Here is a 23387-nt window from a genome sequence, read left to right as displayed (position 1 = left end):
TGGACTGATACGCGGCGGATACATGTGTGCTTTGGACTGATACGCGGCGGATACATGTGTGCTATGGACTGATACGCGAGCGATACATGTGTGCTATGGACTGATACTCGAGCGATACATGTGTGATATGGACTGATACGCGGCGGATACATGCGTGATATGGACTGATACACGGCGGATACATGAGCTATATGTGTGTGATATGGACTGATATACGAGCGATACGTGTGTGCTGTGGACTGATACGCGGCGGATACATGTGTGCTATGGACTGATACGCGGCGGATACATGTGTGCTATGGACTGATACGCGGCGGATACATGAGCGATGTGTGTGATATGGACTGATACGCGGTGGATACATGAGCGATGTGTGTGATATGGACTGATACATGGTGGATACATGAGCGATATGTGTGATATGGACTGATACGCGGCGGAAACGTGTGATATGGACTGATACGCGGCGGATACATGTGTTCTATGGACTGATACGTGGCGGATACATGAGCGATGTGTGTGATATGGACTGATACACGAGCGATACATGTGTGCTATGGACTGATACGCGGCGGATACATGTGTGCTATGGACTGATACACGAGCGATACATGTGTGCTATGGACTGATACGCGAGCGATACATGTGTGATATGGACTGATACGCGGTGGATACATGTGTGATATGGACTGATACGCGGAGGATACACGAGCGATACATGTGTGATATGGACTGATACACGGTGGATACATGTGTGGTATGGACTGATACGCGGCGGCTACATGTGTGATATGGACTGATACGTGGCGGATACATGTGTGCTATGGACTGATACGCGGCGGATACATGTGTGATATGGACTGATACATGAGCGATACATGTGTGATATGGACTGATACGCGGTGGATACATGTGTGATATGGACTGATACGCGGAGGATACACGAGCGATACATGTGTGATATGGACTGATACACGGTGGATACATGTGTGGTATGGACTGATACGCGGCGGCTACATGTGTGATATGGACTGATACGTGGCGGATACATGTGTGCTATGGACTGATACGCGGCGGATACATGTGTGATATGGACTGATACATGAGCGATGTGTGTGATATGGACTGATACGCGGCGGATACATGTGTGCTATGGACTGATACGCGGCGGATACATGTGTGCTATGGACTGATACGCGGCGGATACATGAGCGATACATGTGTGTTATGGACTGATACGTGGCGGATACATGTGTGCTATGGACTGATACGCGGCGGATACATGTGTGATATGGACTGATACGTGGCGGATACATGTGTGCTATGGACTGATACGCGGCGGATACATGTGTTCTATGGACTGATACGCGGCGGATACATGAGCGATGTGTGTGATATGGACTGATACACGAGCGATACATGTGTGCTATGGACTGATACGCGGCGGATACATGTGTGCTATGGACTGATACGCGGCGGATACATGTGTGCTATGGACTGATACACGAGCGATACATGTGTGTTATGGACTGATACGCGGTGGATACATGTGTGATATGGACTGATACGTGGCGGATACATGTGTGATATGGACTGATACATGAGCGATGTGTGTGATATGGACTGATACGCGGCGGATACATGTGTGATATGGACTGATACATGAGCGATGTGTGTGATATGGACTGATACGCGGCGGATACATGTGTGCTATGGACTGATACACGAGCGATACATGTGTGTTATGGACTGATACGCGGCGGCTACATGTGTGATATGGACTGATACGCGGCGGATACATGTGTGCTATGGACTGATACGCGGCAGATACATGTGTGCTATGGACTGATACACGGCGGATACATGAGCGATACATGTGTGTTATGGACTGATACGTGGCGGATACATGTGTGCTATGGACTGATACGCGGCGGATACATGTGTGATATGGACTGATACGTGGCGGATACATCTGTGCTATGGACTGATACGCGGCGGATACATGTGTTCTATGGACTGATACGCGGCGGATACATGAGCGATGTGTGTGATATGGACTGATACACGAGCGATACATGTGTGCTATGGACTGATACGCGGCGGATACATGTGTGCTATGGACTGATACGCGGCGGATACATGTGTGCTATGGACTGATACACGAGCGATACATGTGTGTTATGGACTGATACGCGGTGGATACATGTGTGATATGGACTGATACACGAGCGATACATGTGTGTTATGGACTGATACGCGGCGGATACATGTGTGCTATGGACTGATACATGAGCGATACATGTGTGTTATGGACTGATACGCGGCGGATACATGTGTGATATGGACTGATACACGAGCGATACATGTGTGCTATGGACTGATACACGAGCGATACATGTGTGCTATGGACTGATACTCGGTGGATACATGTGTGCTATGGACTGATACACGAGCGATACATGTGTGCTATGGACTGATACACGAGCGATACATGTGTGCTATGGACTGATACTCGGTGGATACATGTGTGTTATGGACTGATACGCGGTGGATACATGTGTGCTATGGACTGATACATGAGCGATACATGTGTGCTATGGACTGATACGTGGCGGATACAGGTGTGCTATGGACTGATACGCGGCGGATACAGGTGTGCTATGGACTGATACGCGGCGGATACAGGTGTGCTATGGACTGATACATGAGCGATATGAGTGTGATTCGTTTGGTGCGATGTTCTGCGTCCACATAGAAGTGCATTGCAGGCTGCGTGTGACGGATGTGCAGAGTTACAGCCTGGTTTTGTCATATGTACATGACGCTTCATCATTAATGTCAGTAGTTCTGCAACTTCCCCCAAAAAATGTTTGTTTTGCCCAAATTCTGGATCTCTGCTTACTGTCAGTGTCCGGTCCGGGATCATTGCTATTTATAGCCAGAGGCTGAAATCTGTGCATAGGTCGTACTCCTCGCAGGCAATGGCGGATCCTAATAGGGGCGGATGGGGCGGTCGCCCCGGGCCCAAGGTTTTTTGGGGGCGCAGGGGCGGGCTGGGCCGGGTGGCAGAGAGGCAAATGCCCCCCGGACCGCTCCCCCAGCACCTGTACAGGGCCGGCCGTGCCCTGTGCTGCCTGTGACGCCGCCGGCAGCAGACAGCCGCCCGCGTCACATTCTATGAGGGGCCAGGAGCTGTGCACGGCCGTCACCTTGACGGCTGCTCAGCTCCGGCTCCCTCCGGCTGTACTTCCGGGTCAGATGTCGGGCGTGCGTGATGACATGTCCCGGAGGATGCTGAAAGCAGAGGCGCTGCTGGGGAGCGAGCCGGCTGTGAGGTAAGTATGGGGAACTTTTTTTATTTTTTTTTATTTATAAAATGAATTAAATGGGGGAGGGGGTGAGTGGGGGCTGTACACAATGAAGGGGGAGTGACTGGGGCCTGTATATGATGACGGGGGGTGACTGGGGGCTGTATATGATGAAGGGGGGTGACTGGGGGCTGTATATGATGAAGGGGGGTGACTGGGGCCTGTATATGATGAAGGGGGGGTGACTGGGGCCTGTATATGATGAAGGGGGGGTGACTGGGGCCTGTATATGCTGAAGGGGGGGTGACTGGGGCCTGTATATGCTGAAGGGGGGGTGACTGGGGCCTGTATATGCTGAAGGGGGGTGACTGGGGGCTGTATATGATGACGGGGGGGTGACTGGGGGCTGTATATGATGAAGGGGGGTGACTGGGGCTGTATATGATGACGGAGGGGTGACTGGGGCCTGTATATGATGACGGGGGGTGACTGGGGGCTGTATATGATGAAGGGGGGTGACTGGGCCTGTATATGATGAAGGGGGGTGACTGGGGGATGTATATGATGAAGGGGGGTGACTGGGGCTGTATATGATGACGGAGGGGTGACTGGGGCCTGTATATGATGAAGGGGGGTGACTGGGGCCTGTATATGATGAAGGGGGGTGACTGGGGCTGTATATGATGAAGGGGGGTGACTGGGGGCTGTATATGATGAAGGGGGGTGACTGGGGCCTGTATATGATGAAGGGGGGTGATTGGGGCCTGTATATGATGAAGGGGGGTGACTGGGGGCTGTATATGATGACGGGGGGGTGACTGGGGGCTGTATATGCTGAAGGGGGGTGACTGGGGGCTGTATATGCTGAAGGGGGGTGACTGGGGGCTGTATATGCTGAAGGGGGGTGACTGGGGGCTGTATATGATGACGGGGGGGTGACTGGGGGCTGTATATGATGACGGGGGGTGACTGGGGGCTGTATATGATGACGGGGGGTGACTGGAGTTGTACAGGATGAAGGGGGTGAGTGGGGGCTTCACAGGATGAAGGGGGGATGAGTGGGGGCTTCACATGGTGGAATGGTGGCGGGTTTTCCGTATGGACCCGCAGCAAACCAAGTGCTGCGGTCCGTACGGCTGTCAATTCCCGCACGGGGACCGCAGCGCTCAGGTGGGAAGGGGGGTACAGGGGCCCAGGTTTTATGAACAGCCCCGGGCCCATAGTCCACTTAATCCGCCACTGCTCGCAGGTCAGGGTTTGTTGCAATGTGCGGGAGGTTCTTTACTCCGACCAATCACAGGTTTACTACATTCCCAGGAACCTGGTGGCGGCAGTATTATATGTGCACTATGGATGTTATACGGTGACGTTGGGTCTGTGAGGCGCTTATATTTACAAGCGTGATGATTGTCCACCTCTGTAGTATCGGGACTGACAACAGAAGCGAGAACTCCAACTACAGATACCTGCAGTCCTATGTAACACCACAGATAAAGTAGTAGATGTCACCTGCAGTCCTGTGTAGCACCACAGATAACGTAGTAGATGTCACCTGCAGTCCTGTGTAACAGCTCAGATAATGTGGAAGATGTCACCTGCAGTCCTATGTAACACCAGTGACAACACAGAGTTTCTTTACACCCATTGGTCAGACCACATCTTTGGGGGACGCTTTATCCTCATAGCCAGGAATTGTAAATACAGTTCTGTACAAATGCTGGGAGTTGTAGTTTCACAACAGCTGAGAAAAGCTGTAGAGTTAGCTGCAGCTGTTGGGGCTGCTGAGAGTTGTAGTTCCCCTGCAGTCCTCTCGCTGTGACCTTTGCTGCCTCCTGCTGTGGGCGTCTGTGGATGGGGCAGGGGTGTTCCCGGCTCAGCCAATCACAGCCGGCGCTGTGACATCTGCCCAGATGTTCCACTACATGGACAGTTCAGACTCCAGGCACTTCCTGTCACCATTAACCCCATCACCGCTGGCAGGAGGATAAATGGGTCATTGCAAGGAGGTGCAGCCGATCGCAGAGCTCGGGGTGCGATGATGTAATAATGCTATACAGTGCTCACCCCCATATAATGATTACCCCGATATAATACTCTGATATAATGCTCACCTTGATATAGTAATATAATATCACCAAGACAGAAACCCTAATATAAGGAACAGTCCCAAGCCCATATATCCGGACCGTCATAGGCACTAGCCCTGGATTTCTCCCAGAACGGAGTATAAGATCCAGAGGAAAGAACAAAATGCCAATTATATTTTAATATACAAAGCAATCCAGAATAAAAGATCAGATCAATGTCAGAAGCATTTACCACAGAAATCGGGTGCAAAAGAAATGAGTGTAACCCCACAGATAGTGTAGTAAGGGAGGGCCTGATAAAAGGCCTTACTGTGTGTGTGTGTATATATATATATATATATATATATATATATATATATATATATTGACAGTGCTACAAATGGATTCAAGGTGCTCTGAGATTCATGGGTCCGCATCAATGACTGTAAGTAGCGGTGTGCATCGATCAGTCACCAGTAAGGCGGGCTGGATCCCCTACTTGAGCACCAATACTTCCTACTGTATGAGGGCCGGGTTTATATGGAGCATCGGTGCTGGATCGTCTGCCGCCGCCGCCCACAGTCAGGGTCGTATTCCAGAGTTTTCCTCATCCCGCGGCTCCTGACTGTTCTGCTGACATCTATTCCCAAACCAGGAGATGTGTGGCCCAGTGTCACCAGTTGGCATGTGATAACTAAGCTCCACCCAGTGGGTCAAGGAAAGAAGTTAAGGGGTTAATAAAGGTTCAGTCTGCAATTTCCTGATGAATAACTGGGCCTGTGAGCCTGTACGCCGTGGGGTGTGAGCCCGTACGCCGTGGGGTGGAGTGGATGCGTCTCGTCTCTGCAACAAAATGTGCAACTTTATTCTGCTCCAGCAAATCGTTTAGTAAATGTCTCCAGCGTGTCCCTGAGACTGGCTGCTGTGAGAGGGGAGGAAGAGCAGCGAGAGGAGACCTCTGAGATGACGTACCACGGCTACACCGAGCATTCCTGACTCCGCTCCGTCCGTCCACAGTACTATACTAGACCATTTGCCGCGGGCGCGCCGCCATCTACCGGCTCTTTGTGCCTCTTGCCGCTGGCACCGGCGTTTATTCTGCATCATTTCTTTCTTCCATAAACATAGACAGGATTACCGCGCACCAGGAGAGCGACCCCCGCCAGCATCCGCCCTATATGAAGAAATGGGTTGGTGCGGACCCCGAGGCTCCAGACCCTTCATTGGTGCGAAATGTGGAAAGGTCATGGGTGGGGGACACGGGTGCGACTGCAGGGGAGAACAGATGAACCTCCGGGGGAGGGCAAGACGCTGCTAAATATTTCCCAGCCCCCCAGTGTGTGCGAGGCAAATGTCACCGCCACTAAGGATGGTGGAGAAAGCGGCATCCCGGGACTATTAAAGGGGCAGGACAATAACGGCAGCATAAAGACCGAGTGCAATGGGTGGCTATAGTGTCCCTCCACCTGATACTCCATGATCTGTTGGACCACCAATGGGCATGCAGGACGACCCGAGCTAGAAAAGCATCACCGGCTTCTACTCTCTCCATTTACAGCTCAGGTGCACGCAACTATCGCTCCCTGTTATCAGCCAGTCCAGAAATCTCTGACATTTCTACTATCAGTTTCTGGGATTCCTGGGGGATGAGCCACATCTCAGGATCTGGAATAGCAAGTGTCTCATGTAGATGTAAACCTGCAGTGTAGACCCCGTGTGTACATCCAAAGCCCCCTGCCTGATCTCTATCCCCTTTCCTAGTTTCGTGTACCCCCTTCCCTGCAGTTTCAGTAACTTCTCCCACATGTGGTGGTCCTGACACATGGTGACTCAGCAGCTTTATCTGGCAGACACTGCACCCAGCACCTCATGGGTTACTATGGGGGGATTTATTTGTGAAGCTGGAGGACAACATGCCGAACCGAGAAGGCGTCCGGCTTCATCAATTCAGGACCCCAATTACAGTAAAAACAATCAATACCTCCCACAACGACACCGTTCCAGCATTGTCATCATTGCCGCTATCCAAGGTCATTAATAAATTAAGTGATATTGGCTGCAGCAGACACATGACAGCAATCAGCGACCTGGTTGTATAAATCTGTATGTAGTGAGCTCCCCTAGTGGTGGCTGTATAAATCTGTATGTAGTGAGCTCCCCCTAGTGGTGGCTGTATAAATCTGTATGTAGTGATCTTCCCCTAGTGGTGGCTGTATAAATCTGTATGTAGTGATCTTCCCCTAGTGGTGGCTGTATAAATCTGTAGTGAGCTCCCCTAGTGGTGGCTGTATAAATCTGTATGTAGTGAGCTCCCCCTAGTGGTGGCTGTATAAATCTGTATGTAGTGAGCTCCCCCTAGTGGTGGCTGTATAAATCTGTATGTAGTGAGCTCCCCCTAGTGGTGGCTGTATAAATCTGTATGTAGTGATCTTCCCCTAGTGGTGGCTGTATAAATCTGTATGTAGAGAGCTCCCTCTAGTGGTCGCTGTATAAATCTGTATGTAGAGAGCTCCCTCTATTGGTGGCTGTATAAATCTGTATGTAGAGACCTCCCCCTAGTGGTGGCAGTATAAATCTGTATGTAGAGAGCTCCCTCTAGCGGTGGCTGTATAAATCTGTATGTAGCGTGCTCCCTCTAGAGGTGGCTGTATAAATCTGTATGTAGAGCGCTCCCTCTAGTGGTGGCTGTATAAATCTGTATGTAGTGAGCTCCCCCTAGTGGTGGCTGTATAAATCTGTATGTAGTGATCTTCCCCTAGTGGTGGCTGTATAAATCTGTATGTAGAGAGCTCCCTCTAGTGGTGGCTGCATAAATCTGTATGTAGTGAGCTCCCCCTAGTGGTGGCTGTATAACTATGTAGTGAGCTCCCTCTAGAGGTGGCTGTATAAATCTTTATGTAGTGAGCTCCCCCTAGTGGTGGCTGTATAAATATGTATGTAGTGAGCTCCCCCTAGTGATGGCTGTATAACTCTGTATGTCGTGAGCTCCCCCTAGTGGTGGCTGTGTAACTGTATATAGTGAGCTCCCTCTAGAGGTGGCTGTATAAATCTGTATGCAGTGAGTTCCCCCTAGTGGTGACTGTATAAATCTGTATGTAGTGAGCTCCCCCTAGTGGTGGCTGTATAAATCTGTATGTAGTGAGCTCCCTCTGGTGGTGGCTGTATAAATATGTATGTAGTGAGCTCCCTCTAGTGGTGACTGTATAAATCTGTATGTAGTGAGCTCTCCCTAGTGGTGGATGTATAAATCTGTATGTAGAGAGCTCCCTCTAGCGGTGGCTGTATAAATCTGTATGTAGAGTGCTCCCTCTAGAGGTGGCTGTATAAATCTGTATGTAGAGCGCTCCCTCTAGTGGTGGCTGTATAAATCTGTATGTAGTGAGCTCCCCCTAGTGGTGGCTGTATAAATCTGTATGTAGTGATCTTCCCCTAGTGGCTGTATAAATCTGTATGTAGAGAGCTCCCTCTAGTGGTGGCTGCATAAATCTGTATGTAGTGAGCTCCCCCTAGTGGTGGCTGTATAACTCTATGTAGTGAGCTCCCTCTAGAGGTGGCTGTATAAATCTTTATGTAGTGAGCTCCCCCTAGTGGTGGCTGTATAAATATGTATGTAGTGAGCTCCCCCTAGTGATGGCTGTATAACTCTGTATGTCGTGAGCTCCCCCTAGTGGTGGCTGTGTAACTGTATATAGTGAGCTCCCTCTAGAGGTGGCTGTATAAATCTGTATGCAGTGAGTTCCCCCTAGTGGTGACTGTATAAATCTGTATGTAGTGAGCTCCCCCTAGTGGTGGCTGTATAAATCTGTATGTAGTGAGCTCCCTCTGGTGGTGGCTGTATAAATATGTATGTAGTGAGCTCCCTCTAGTGGTGACTGTATAAATCTGTATGTAGTGAGCTCTCCCTAGTGGTGGATGTATAAATCTGTATGTAGTGAGCTCCCTCTAGTGGTGGCTGTATAAATCTGTATGTAGAGAGCTCCCACTAGTGGTGGCAGTATAAATCTGTATGTAGAGAGCTCCCTCTAGCGGTGGCTGTATAAATCTGTATGTAGAGCGCTCCCTCTAGTGGTGGCTGTATAAATCTGTATGTAGAGCGCTCCCTCTAGTGGTGGCTGTATAAATCTGTATGTAGTGATCTTCCCCTAGTGGTGGCTGTATAAATCTATGTAGAGAGCTCCCTCTAGTGGTGGCTGCATAAATCTGTATGTAGTGAGCTCCCCCTAGTGGTGGCTGTATAAATCTGTATGTAGTGAGCTCCCTCTAGTGGTGGCTGTATAAATCTGTATGTAGTGAGCTCCCTCTAGTGGTGGCTGTATAAATATGTATGTAGTGAGCTCCCTCTAGTGGTGACTGTATAAATCTGTAGTGAGCTCTCCCTAGTGGTGGATGTATAAATCTGTATGTAGTGAGCTCTCCCTTGTGGTGGCTGTATAAATCTGTATGTAGTGAGCTCCCTCTAGTGGTGACTGTATAAATCTGTATGCAGTGAGCTCCCTCTAGTGGTGGCTGTATAAATCTGTATGTAGTGAGCTCCCTCGTGTGGTGACTGTTTAAATCTGTATGTAGTGAGCTCCCTCTAGTCGTGGCTGTATAAATCTGTATGTAGTGAGCTCCCCCTAGTGGTGACTATATAAATCTATGTAGTGAGCTCCCTCTAGTGGTGACTATATAAATCTGTATGTAGTGAGCTCCCCCTAGTGGAGACTGTATAAATCTGTATATAGTGAGCTCCCCCTAGTGGTGACTGTATAAGTCTGTATGTAGTGAGCTCCCCCTAGTGATGACTGTATAAATCTGTATGTAGTGAGCTCCCTCTAGTGGTGACTGTATAAATCTGTATGTAGTGAGGTTCCCTTAGTGGTGACTGTATAAATCTGTATGTAGTGAGCTCCCTCTAGTGGTGACTGTATAAATCTGTATGCAGTGAGCTCCCTCTAGTGGCGACTGTATAAATCTATGTAGTGAGCTCCCCCTAGTGGTGACTGTATAAATCTGTATGCAGTGAGCTCCCTCTAGTGGTGGCTGTATAAATCTGTACGTAGTGAGCTCCCTCTAGTGGTGGCTGTATAAATCTGTATGTAGTAAGCTCCCCCTAGTGGTGACTATATAAATCTGTATGTAGTGAGCTCCCCCTAGTGGAGACTGTATAAATCTGTATGTAGTGAGCTCCCTCTAGTGGTGGCTGTATAAATCTGTATGTAGTAAGCTCCCCCTAGTGGTGACTATATAAATCTGTATGTAGTGAGCTCCCTCTAGTGGTGACTGTATAAATCTGTATGTAGTGAGCTCCCCCTAGTGGAGACTGTATAAATCTGTACGCAGTGAGCTCCCTCTAGTGGTGGCTGTATAAATCTGTACGTAGTGAGCTCCCTCTAGTGGTGGCTGTATAAATCTGTATGTAGTAAGCTCCCCCTAGTGGTGACTATATAAATCTGTATGTAGTGAGCTCCCCCTAGTGGAGACTGTATAAATCTGTATGTGCTGAGCTCCCCTAGTGGAGACTGTATAAATCTTTATGTAGTGAGCTCCCCCTAGTGGTGACTGTATAAATCTGTATATAGTTAGCTCCCCCTAGTGGTGACTGTATAAATCTGTATATAGTGAGCTCCCCCTAGTGGTGACTGTATAAATCTGTATGTAGTGAGCTCCCCCTAGTGGAGACTGTATAAATCTGTACGCAGTGAGCTCCCTCTAGTGGTGGCTGTATAAATCTGTATGTAGTGAGCTCCCTCTAGTGGTGACTGTATAAATCTGTATGCAGTGAGCTCCCTCTAGTTGTGGCTGTATAAATCTGTATGTAGTGAGCTCCCTCTAGTGGTGGCTGTATAAATCTGTATGTAGTGAGCTCCCCCTAGTGGAGACTGTATAAATCTGTATGTAGTGAGCTCCCTCTAGTGGTGACTGTATAAATCTGTATGTAGTGAGCTCCCTCTAGTGGTGACTGTATAAATCTGTATGTAGTGAGCTCCCTCTAGTGGTGACTGTATAAATATGTATGTAGTGAGCTCCCTCTAGTGGTGACTGTATAAATCTGTATGCAGTGAGCTCCCTCTAGTGGTGGCTGTATAAATCTGTATGTAGAGAGCTCCCTCTAGTGGTGGCTGTATAAATCTGTATGTAGTGAGCTCCCTCTAGTGGTGCCTGCAGGCGGACAGAATATCATTATATAGCGCTATGGCTTTGTGACAGGTCTCAGGGATTTGGAGCATTTGCCGTCTCACGTGTAACTTTTCTCTCTCTGCTTTTCAGTATATGCCTGGATTTGGCAATGAATTCTCCTCGGAGGATCCTCGCTGTCCGGGATCTTTACCGGAGGGACAGGTGAGCGGCTGATTTACGTCTCTGGCAGATGTCATTTCTTACTGAAGCTTTTCATTTTGAAAGCTCTTTTCTTGCTCTCAGTGATGGGAATTGTGTCTTCAGCCCCAGATCCTTCCCCTCGCAGGATATAGAACTGAATGTTCCTATTCACTGACAACAAGAACAGAGCGGTAGGGAATTAGACACAGATTCATTCACTGCATTGCTCTTCAGAATAACCCCCAGGTCTGTCCGTACGGTCTGTACGCGGAGCAGCTCTCCGGTTCTGCCTTCACCTGCCCCAGAAGCTCCAATAAAAGAAGGTAAGGAAATGGAATCCAGTGGGCACTGCCCCTTTAAGAGGAGTAAGACCCCAATAACTATGAATCGCCTCTTCTATTCAGTCATTGCTTTTTTTATATCTGGCCCTGGGAAATTTGGGTTACAACCAACATGGCGGCTGTTGACCCACAAAGGCTGGCATCCATCTTTCCTACAGTCCTGCTTGGTAAAGCTGCCCCCCCCCGATCACTAATGCATTATGTAAAAACTGCTCGTCCGGATGATGGGAGTTATCATATTTTACCTTTTCAGTTGGCTTTACCGTATTCTGCCGTCTGTCCGCCATAAACCCTATCAGGCTTATGAGCAAAAACACCTGACTCATAACTGGGATGAAGTGGAGCCAGACCCCAACCAGGTGAGACGGCCCCCAACCAGGTGAGACAGCCCCCAACCAGGTGAGACAGCCCCCAACCAGTGAGATGGACCCCAACCAGGTGAGCCAGACCCCAACCAGGTGAGCCAGACCCCAACCAGGTGAGCCAGACCCCAACCAGGTGAGACGACGGCCCCCAACCAGGTGAGACGGCCCCCAACCAGGTGAGCAAGCCACCAACCGGTGAGACGGCCCCCAACCAGGTGAGATGGCCTCCAGTCAGATGAGACGGCCCCCAACCAAGTGAGACAGCCCCTAACCGGTGAGACGGCCCCCAATCTGGTGAGCCAGAACCCAACCAGGTGAGACCCATAATCAGACGAGACAGCCCCCCAAACCAGGTGAGACGGCCCCCAATAAGGTGTAACAGCCCACCTCAAAGGTGAGACTGCCGTCCATAGGGCTGAGCTACTCCCATCTGGCACCTGTAGTGCAGGAGGTGTGATGACTTATTCAGCTCCCCTCTTACACATACATATACTGTATATGACGCCATTAGTCCCGCCATATCATATAGATTATACTATCTAGTGTACGTAATAACACAACTAAGGGTAGTGCAGCAAAGCACCACGTGTCACTACGGGGGCACTCGCCTGAGGGGCGGCTTAGGCCGGGTTCACACAACTGGTCTAAAATTCTGCACTGGTTCAATTCTCCATAATCCAAAACCCCAGCAGAAGTCGTCACTACCAGCAGCCACCACTAGAGGGAGCACACTGAGTCGCTTGGGACAAGCAGATTGTGCCGGAGATTTTGAACCCGATTTTCCGTCCGTTTTCGTCACTGATTCTGAATCTGCCCTTATATATCTTCCATCAGCTCTGGTTGATGAGATGAGATATTCCCTGTGTATACGCATCTGACCAATCGAACACTAGGACTGATGTCTTATAGACATTATTGGCTATTAATATTAACCCCTTTATGACATCTGCCGTACATGTACGGCGCGTGTTGGCAGCTGTGGACGGGAGCTCACCTGTATCCCGCCCACAGCATCACTGTACTGTATATAGCATGAGCGAGCGGACGGTCGCAGCTACGAGCCCCCGAGGGGCTGACAAGAAAGGCGAGTAGTGAAAACAGTTTTAAAAGATGAAAAAAACTAAAAAAAATCCTAAAAGTTCAAATCGCCTCCTTTTCATAAAAGTCCGATCTATTAAAATATAAAAACGATTAACCCCATCTGTAAATGGGAAAAAATTACTTTTTTTGCTCACTGCATTTCTTCACAAAAGGCTGCAACAAGCGATCATAAAGTCACACGTATCCCAAAGTGGTAGTAATAAACACGTCGTCTCGCCCCGCAAATAATAAACCCGCCACTCAGCTCCATCGGCCGAAAAATAAACATGCTACGGGTCTTGGAAAATGGCGCACAACCCCCCCAAAAATATTGTGGGGCAAATTTCTGACTAGTCCAGGCCTCATTTACTGTTTGTAAAGATCTGCTCATGTGTAATAAAGGGATTTATAGACGCAGACAACTGCTGGCAGCACGGGGGGCTCGGGGGTCCTGACTGGATCACTTTAACGCTTAAGTGCTCATTGCATTTACTAAGTCTTCAGTTATTTGTCGCCCACCTTACCGACCACCTGTGATTCTTTATTACCCCCTTCTGTCAAGGAAAAAAATCCCAAGTGTGCATTATCTAAGGAAATACAAAAATGAATGACCTGTTCTTATTCAGAGAGCTGAGCGACCCAACACCGAGCTGACCCGAGACCGAGCTGACCCGAAGCCAAGGCAGAGCCGACCCGAGACTGAGCCGTCCTGAGACTGAGCTGACCCGAAGCCAAGCCGACCCAACCCAAGGCAGAGCCGACACGAGACTAAGCCAACCTGAGACCGAACCGACCTGAGACTGAACCGACCTGAGACTAAACCAACCCGAGACCGAACTGACCCGAGACCGAACCAATCCAAAACTGAGCCAACCCGAGACCGAACCGACCCAAGACTGAGCCGTCCTGAGACCAACCTGACCCAAGACCAAGGCAACCCAAGACTGAGCCGACCCGAAGCCAAGCCGACCCCACCCGAGACCGAACTGACCAGAGACTGAACTGACCCGAGACATAGCAGATCCGAGACCGAGCCAACCAGACTTGAGACTGAACTGACCCAAGAACGAGTTGACCCGATCCGAGTCCGAACTGACCCAAGACCGAACTGACCTGAGGCCGAGCCGACCAGAGACCAAGCTGAGCTAAAGCTGAACCAAGACCGCAAAAGCGACGTCCTGAGTCTTTAGTGATGTTTGGCACATGAAGTTTTGATAACTGTAAAAATATATTAAGAATTGAACGGGTGCTGAATTTTGCACAGCGAGTGAATGATCACCAGACTTTGTTCTGCTCCTCACAGATCCTTATACAACGGGATCCAGTAACATCAGCCATTACTATGTGGGGCGCTAATCACTTTCTTGTGGTCTTTTTGCAGCTGAGGTGGAAGCCATTTGTGGTCGGGGAGAAGAAGCAGGACTTTGTGGATGTGAGTCATAAGATGAGCCGTGTGGATGACACCATAGCGTCCTATCTGCAGTGAAGTCGGGGGGCACAAACATATGCATTTAATGGTTCTTATTACAGAAGCAGTGCGAACATGTAAATCCCCTAAAAGCCAAATTTATTCAAAAATACATTAAAAAACACCTTTCCCAGTGAATCATTGGCAAATGCCACAAATGAAAAAAAGACCTGTTCTGGGATGCTGCACAGCCCTACAATAAGGCTTTCTGATACCTTCCTGACCGTGGAGGTTGGCACCCTAAAAGTACAAATCTTGGCGCCCCCACTCAACGAGGACTATCCCTCACTCCCCTACCAGTCCCTGATAAGACAGGAGGGAAAACAATAATCAGATAGTGCAGAAATGAATAATGCAGGACCCCAGACTAATATCAAAAATACATAAAAACTATAATACCTCCGCATCATGATCACCCATGACCAACTGATAAAGATCAGCCCCCCTCAGGGGTATATAATCAATCCAAGTAAAAGAGGCTCACTTATCATGTGCAGGTATGCCCCGACGCGTTTCACCGCCTGTGGCGGTTCATCAGGAGGAATAATCATTGTTATTGATGTCCATAACCGAGACCCAGATGACGCTTGATGGTACCGGAGGTCGTAGAGGGGCGGATTTAAATAACCCCCATGATGCACTGCCACAGATCGGCCCCACCTACCATCCGGTGGTTAAATCACACACGAGAAGGCGATAATAGTAACCCCCATATGTCCACATGATAGTGATACGTTCATGCAGTCACATACCCTCAGCGTCATCAGATCTGTCCCAGGTCATTTCCACCGCCCAAAATACACAACAGGCGTTAAAGCCATAGTGTGCGCGTCCGGTTCTAAAAATCAATGCCGGCCTTCTTATTACAGAAGCACAAAGTCCTTATAAAAGGTTGCCTCAATACCAAACACAGGTGCCAATACTTATACTTTTGCAAATATATAAACAAATTATGTTTTAGAAACTATTATGATATCTCTGCCATTATCTGTTCAGGGACTGTACACGCTCTGTGGAGCTGGAGACACCAAGTCGCGCAATGGGATCGCCATCCATATTTACACCTGTAATGTGTCCATGATTGACAGGTAAGTTAGTGCCCCCTTTTCACATCAGTGTCTCCGGTACGTGTGGTGACAGTTTTCACACCTACCGGAGACACTTACACACATAGACCTATTCAAGTGAATGAGTCTATGCACATGTCAGTGTGTTTCCACGGACCGTACAGGCCGCAAAGTGTCCCGCATACGTGCACATGGATGATACACAGGGATGTTGCCTGGAAAGCAGCGGTACTGTTCACGATGTTACCTGGTGCCGGTTGCTGAAAACTGCTCTCATCATGGTCCTCTGCTGTGTCGGCGATCAGTGCAAGCAGGGGAAAATGATGAGAGCTGTATTCAACTCATAACAGCGACAGCAGGCAGTGGCTGATGGGACTATTACTCCCATCAGCCTACACCTGCTGCCGCTAATAACATTTGAGAGCCGGAGCGGCTGATGGGAGTACTCATCACCCGCAGCCTGAGCTATCAAATATATTTTTTAAATAACATGGGTTCCCCTATATCTTTGATAACCAGCCAGGCAAAACTGACAGCTGGCGGCTGCAACCCTCAGCTGTCAGCTTCAGTAAGGCTGGTTATCAAGAATAGACGGGTCCCCACATTTTTTGAAAACCAGCCTAGCTAAAGCAGACAGCTGGGGGCTGGTAATCTCAGGCTGGTAAGGGGCCATAGATATTGACCCTCTCCAGCCTAAAAATAGCAGCCCGCAGCCGCCCACAAAAGGCACATCTATTAGATGCGTAAATTCTGGCATTTTTCCCGACTCTTCCCACTTGCCCTGTAGCGGTGGCAAATGGGGTTCATATTTGTGGAGTTGATGTCACCTTTGTATTGTCTGGTGACATCAAGGCCACGGGTTAGTAATGGAGAGGTGTCTATAAGACACCCATCCATTACTAATCCTATAGTTATATGGTAAATAAACACAGCCAGAATAAAGCCTTTTATTAGAAATAAAGCAAAACACTTTTCCATTTTTATTTAAAGGGAACCTGTCACTCCCCCCAGGCGGTTTTAAATAAAAGAGCCACCTTGTGCAGCACTAATGCTGCATTCTGTCAATGTGGCTCTTTTACTTAGCTTCCCTTCCACCGCAGAGATATTCGTTTTTAAAATTGGTAAAAAATACCTGAATTTTGACAGTGGGGCAGGTCTTTCCCCCTCTGACAGACGCCTCTCATACATCAATCATTTCTTTCTTCAGTATTTGGCGCCGCCTCCTCAGCTTCTTTTGAAATCGTGGCGCCTGCGCTGTACTATATCTTCTTGGGCATGCGCAGTTAGCGCTGCCCGTACTCTCACATCACATCCTGGCCTTCCTATTGCGCGGCCAGAGATCCCGCCCCGCAGTCGCTTATGATTTATTCACACTGCGGGGCTGGGAATCTTGGGCATGCGCAGTAGTTCTCTGAACTACAGAACGCAGCATTAGTGCTGCACAAGGTGGCTCTTTTACTTAAAAACGCCTGGAGGGGGTGACAGGTTCCCTTTAAAAATAACAAACAGTTATACTCACCAACGCCTAATTCCACTGAAGCCCTTGTCTCCTGTAATACAACTAAAATAAAAAACAATATCCCTCACCTGTCCGTCGTTCTGTTCCCACGCTGTAATCCATGTCTGGGGATCAATAGTGTGTAACCTGAACGGTGCCAAGATGCGACCGTCCAGGCTGAGAACCACTAGGGAATTACTGCAAGCGCAGAGTCAGTGACTAGAGATGAGCAAATATGTTCGGCTCCCTCCTTATTCAGCAAGCTATAGCACTTACCGAGTAAGCTGCAGATGGAATCCGGCTTCCTGTATGGCTCCTGCTGATCAGCTGTCCGGCTCCACAGCTGCATGAGTTGCGGCTGTTTCACTGTCACAACACATGTATGGAGAGCCCAACAGACAGGCTCCTCATGCATTTGTTGTGACTGTCACACACCCGCGACACATGCAGCTGGAGAGATCCAGGTAGTGTTCCCAGACAGGCTGAACTGCGGTGACTTTTTCACATGGTGCTGAGGTCACCGCAGTTCAGCCCGGCTGGGAATGTAGCCTCAGTGACCAGCAGTAACCTTGATGACGTCACCTCTGGTCACTAAGTCACCAATGGTTCTCAGCCTGGACAGTCACATCTTGGCACTGTCCAGCTTGAAAACTATTAATCCCCAGACATGGATTACGGTGTGGGACAGAATGGCGGACAGGTGAGGGATATTGTTGTTTTTCATTTTTGTTTTATCTAATCGGTGCGCCTTTTCTGGGGAACTGCATGCTGCTATTTTTAGGCTGGGGGTCAATATCCATGGCCCCTTACCAGCCTGATAATACCAGCCCCTAGTTGTCAGCTTTATCTTTGCTGGTTGTCAAAAATGGGGGAGACCCCATTCCGTTTTTAAATTATTTAAATCATTTTTTTAAAAAAAACAGCGTGGGGACCCCTCTATTCTTGACAATCAGCCTTGGTGAAGCTGACAGCTGAGGGTTGCAGCCCACAGTTGTCAGTTTTGCCTGACAACTGTGGCGGTGGCTGATGAATACTCCCATCCGCCGCCGAATGCTCTCACTGTTATCAGCTGAATACAACTCTCAACATCCTCCCCTGCTAGCATTGATCACTGGCAGGGCAGGGGAGAATGATGAGAGCCATCTGCAGCACCCGGCGCTGGGGAATAGTATCGCTGATTCCCAGGCGCTGATACGTGTAGTACCGATGCAGCGCACGGGCGGCACACGTATGCCACAACTATTACAAACACGGACTCTGATATCTCCGGTACCGGAAGTATCAGGATGTGCAAAACCATCCTAAGGCCTGGTTCACATGTTACAGTTTTATCATATTTTTCACAGGGGATTTTTGCACATGTGGGTGAGGTCTCTTTCCTCTTTGTCTCCATGATGTGTGATTTATCGCTTCTTCCCACCAGGTGCTTATATAACTCTGACGGAGATTTTCTTATCGGTGAGTTCAGATTTCTCCATTTTGTCACTTTCTTTGATAAAAGTTTTGCGGAAAGTTGCTGAAAAGTTGGAACTTGGTTGTGTAAACAAATGTCTGTGTGCTGCCACCTAGTGTCAGTGGTGGGAATTGCAGTATTGGATGACGTTACATCAAGTCTCCTGTGATGTTTGGTTTTCTTTTCACAGTTCCGCAGCAGGGAAATCTCCTAATTCTCACTGAATTTGGGAAGGTCTTGGTAGAACCCAATGAGATCTGTGTTATTCAGGTGATATGAGGTCCTATGAGAACACAGCAGTACAAGATATTATATATGGCGGTTATAATACTGTATGTCTCTTGCATGGATCTCTATTTGGCAGCAAGGGATGAGATTCAGCATTGAGGTCTTTGGTAACTCCAGAGGTTACATCTTAGAGGTCTTCGGGGTCCACTTTGAGCTCCCTGACCTGGGACCAATAGGTAAGAGCCTGAGAGTGATATAGAATTAAGGACATAGAATATCCTTCATGTTCAAGACTGAAAACTGTTACCAATGATAACTAGAATGATTGGACTTTATTGTAGGAGCCAATGGCCTGGCCAATCCTCGGGATTTTCTGACCCCTGTGGCCTGGTATGAAGACAGGACAGTAGCTGGTGGCTACACTGTGATCAGCAAGTACCAGGGGAAGCTCTTCTCCGCACAGCAGGTCTTTCCGTTTGTTTCTCTGATTATGGCTAAAGGGCCAATGTTCTGCCCTATGTAAATACACTTCTGACAGATTTTTGTATTTAACTTTTAAGCATTTTCATTTCATTCTACACAAGTTTTAAAAAATGATCCATTTTTTAAGTAGGAAGGTACAGCCATGGGTATGGCAACACTGCAAAATATGAAGTAACAAATACTGTGATGGGTACAGAAACAACCCCAACTAATCTGTGAGATGCTATCAAACATACTGAAGCAACTCAAAACAACCTGATTAATCAGTCACCATGATTGGACTATAACAGTGTCTGAGGGGACATAACAGAGAAACAATGTCTTTACTGTATCACCTTTCAACACCCTTTACTTTGTCATTATTATTTTCTGGTACTGTGATGGGTACATTTTCCCCAATCAACCCAACAGACTATCACTATGACATAACTACATTTACTAGAGAAATTATTTTTTTAATCCCAACTTCCCAGTGAAACTACTTTTGAGTTTATACTTCTTTAATGCTTTATCGTTTATTGTAAGTAAGGTACTGCAGTGGGCACCAACACAAGCCCTACAATTGCTAATAATTCTCTGTAATACAATTTTTCTTATTTTCTTCCTATATTTTATATTGGGTCTTATATGCAATTTGTTATATTTTACGATTATACACTACTCACAAAAAGTTACAGATATTTGGCTTTCCAGCGAAATTTATAAAGTTCACACTACAGTGATATTTTATCATGAAAGTAGGGCATTTAAGTAGAAGCAGTAATGGTGGTTTCATCATCTCAATTTACTGAAACAAAAGCCAACAACAGTGGGGAGTAACCCCCCAACACAATATGTCAATGGCTCAATAACTTGAGCATCAATTACAGCTGACAACGTCGCATGCTATTATCAAGTCGAGTTATTGTCTGCCGAGACATGGCGTCACACTCATCTTGAAGGGCGACCCTCAGGTCGTTGGGATTCTGGAGTACAGATTTACGAGCCTTTACACTGTGACTCAGCTGATCCCAGAAGTTTTCTCTGGGATTCAGGTCTGGAGAAAGTGTAGGCCTCTCCAATTGAGGTCCCCCAGTCTCCAGCAGCCGTTCCCTAATGATGCGACCTCAATGGCCTGGAGCATAGTCGTTCATGAAGATGAGATTAGGCCTGCATTGTTCATGCAGAGGCACATTGCCAGGATTAATGATGTTACTCAGATAGTAGGGGCTCATCACTGTACCATTCACAAAGTGTAGGGCAGTTCTGTACTAAGACCGACCTGCACTAACACCACCACCAAAGCCTCGTCTGGTGACAACAGTGGCTGACGCACAACGCTCTCCTTGATGTCTCTAACATCATTGATGCCATCATTTCTACTCAGCATGAATAACCTTTTATCAGTGGACAGCACTGAGGTCACTGGTCCCCCGTCCATTGTAGATGGCGCCTGTGCCTGGTGGTGCGATCAGGAACCTTGCAGGTCATCTAGCTCGCAGACCACCCTGATGTAAATGGTCTGACGTGACACTTGGGTGCCTCTCACCTTTCTTACATGTGCCTGGAGTGGTGTGGTGTTCATCATCTGGTTCTGATGGACATCATTCACAATGGAGCCCTCACCAGTGTGGGATGTGGCAGAGGACGTCCACTTCTCTGCCTTTGTGACTCCTCCAGTCTCTGTACCTGTGTAGTCACCGGCTGATGACCCTGTGACCCTCTGAGCTCAGTGGTCACTTCTGTCCGAGAACATCCTGCCTGAAGCCTTGTGATGGCGACGTCTTGGGGATCAGCTGTTTGGCGTTGCCTTGGTCTCATGGTGTCACAGTGTGACCAGCGTGATGAGAAGGACGGTTAATACCGATCCTACCTGACCCTGAATTGTATCTGCAAATTCTTGGATCAAACTCCAGGTGTGAATTTTGTCATTAAGCTCCTTGTTAGAGAAGAGCAAGTTGTTCAGAAAGTCCTGAGACATCGAGCAGTCTGACGAGTAATCAGAGGTTAGAGATGTCACCTGAAGTTCTCCTGAGAAGGTCGGAGGCCGTTGAAGGGTCGGCATGAAATTTCACCCAAAAGCCAAATGTCCCTCAGCTTTTGTAGCAGTGCGTTGTTGCATTCTATCTGCTTTGTGTTGCGATCTCTGTATTCTCGTTACGTATCATGGCATCTTGTCTTTCCTCCTTCTTGCAGGATTTTTCACCATTCAATGTGGTTGCCTGGCACGGGAACTATGCCCCCTACAAGTACCATCTGGACAATTTCATGGTCATTAACTGTGTGGCGTTTGACCACGCGGTGAGTTTCGGTGTTCTGCGTTTGGATCGCCGTCTCTTCTGTTCTTATATTTATGTATATTCGTCCGCTGTCTCCAGGACCCGTCCATCTTCACCGTCCTCACCGCTAAATCACTCAGACCTGGGGTTGCCATCGCAGATTTTGTCATTTTTCCTCCACGCTGGGGAGTAGCAAACCACACCTTCCGCCCCCCCTATTACCACCGTAAGTGACCGTCCCCCCGGCCGGGACCCTGCAACATATCAGACCTAATGCGATGTCTCCTCTGCTAGGGAACTGCATGAGCGAGTTCATGGGTCTGATCAAGGGCCACTACGAAGCCAAAGAAGAGGGGTTCCAGCCTGGGGGAGGAAGTCTGCACAGCGCCATGACCCCTCATGGTCCGGACACCGACTGCTTCGAGAAGGCGAGCAAAGCCAAACTAGAACCGGAGCGAGTGGCTGAAGGAACCATGGTAAATGGGGAGCCCCTCATTACATCATCTCTTTAAGAAACATTGTCCTTATACATCTTGGAATTTGTAACAATGTATCAGTCTGTGATCTGAACACAGCAGCACAGACCTCTGCTGTCCTGATGGTTTGTTACAATGTGTCAGGCAGGAGACCAGGCTGATAACCAGAGGATTGAGTAGACGGGATACAATTGTAACAAACCCTCAGCTGTGGACAGGATAAGCCTGGTATGGGGGCTTCATAGCTGACAGTCAGTGTCAGGTTTCCAGGGCTCCGGTGACATCATAGCTGTGACATCACACCTCCCGTCATGTCATCACTCTTCAGGATTTCTGTTTCAGGCCTTCATGTTTGAGTCGTCGCTCAGCATGGCGGTGACCCGCTGGGGGCTCGAAACCTGCAGCCGCCTGGACAAAGAATATTACCGCTGCTGGGAGACGCTGCGCAGTCACTTCACCCCCACACAGCGGAGCAAGAGCTGAGCCTGCAGAGCGGCACTCCTGACTGCAGCCGCTTATAGTCCAAGGATCGTGTATTATTACATCCGATGACATCACGACCATCTCTAATCTCCATGTGATCTGTATGAACGGGGGGCACAAATACTAATAAATCTGACTTGGTATTCAAATTCATTGCTGAATGTAAGCTCATTATGACTTATCCTCCAGAGCCGCACTCACTATTCTGCTGGTGCAGTCACTGTGTACGTACATTACATTACTGATCCTGAGTTACCTCCTGTATTATACTCCAGAGCTGCACTCACTATTCTGCTGGTGCAGTCACTGTGTACATACATTACATTACTGATCCTGAGTTACCTCCTGTATTATACTCCAGAGCTGCACTCACTATTCTGCTGGTGCAGTCACTGTGTACATACATTACATTACTGATCCGGAGTTACCTCCTGTATTATACTCCAGAGCTGCACTCACTATTCTGCTGGTGCAGTCACTGTGTACATACATTACATTACTGATCCTGAGTTA

General features: G+C 48.4%; 1 protein-coding gene across 3 annotated transcripts in view; it reads left to right on the top strand.

Annotated features, from left to right (window-relative positions):
- HGD (homogentisate 1,2-dioxygenase) overlaps window positions 1–23027 on the top strand; it is a 44919-nt gene extending 21892 nt beyond the window's left edge. For 2 of the 3 annotated variants that reach the window (XM_073576981.1, XM_073576980.1), the window contains exons 2-14: window positions 11624–11695; window positions 11909–11997; window positions 12269–12374; window positions 14842–14892; window positions 15925–16016; window positions 18917–18951; window positions 19137–19216; window positions 19311–19410; window positions 19516–19640; window positions 21833–21937; window positions 22015–22141; window positions 22210–22391; window positions 22734–23027. In XM_073576981.1, coding sequence (XP_073433082.1) covers window positions 11627–11695; window positions 11909–11997; window positions 12269–12374; window positions 14842–14892; window positions 15925–16016; window positions 18917–18951; window positions 19137–19216; window positions 19311–19410; window positions 19516–19640; window positions 21833–21937; window positions 22015–22141; window positions 22210–22391; window positions 22734–22874 — 1302 coding nt within the window. In that variant the 5' untranslated portion in view covers window positions 11624–11626 and the 3' untranslated portion in view covers window positions 22875–23027. Of the gene's footprint in view, window positions 1–3263; window positions 3336–11623; window positions 11696–11908; window positions 11998–12268; window positions 12375–14841; window positions 14893–15924; window positions 16017–18916; window positions 18952–19136; window positions 19217–19310; window positions 19411–19515; window positions 19641–21832; window positions 21938–22014; window positions 22142–22209; window positions 22392–22733 lie in introns of those variants that run through there. The other variant, XM_073576982.1, reaches the window with a different exon arrangement.
- The last annotated feature ends 360 nt before the right edge of the window (window positions 23028–23387 follow it).

Source organism: Dendrobates tinctorius, unplaced genomic scaffold (assembly GCF_039654945.1).
Source record: "Dendrobates tinctorius isolate UK_male_01 unplaced genomic scaffold, ASM3965494v1 ptg000054l, whole genome shotgun sequence".
Lineage (NCBI taxonomy): Eukaryota > Metazoa > Chordata > Amphibia > Anura > Dendrobatidae > Dendrobates > Dendrobates tinctorius.
The sequence above is the reverse complement of the archived record's forward strand: the minus strand, read 5'-3'. Positions and strand labels throughout refer to the sequence as shown.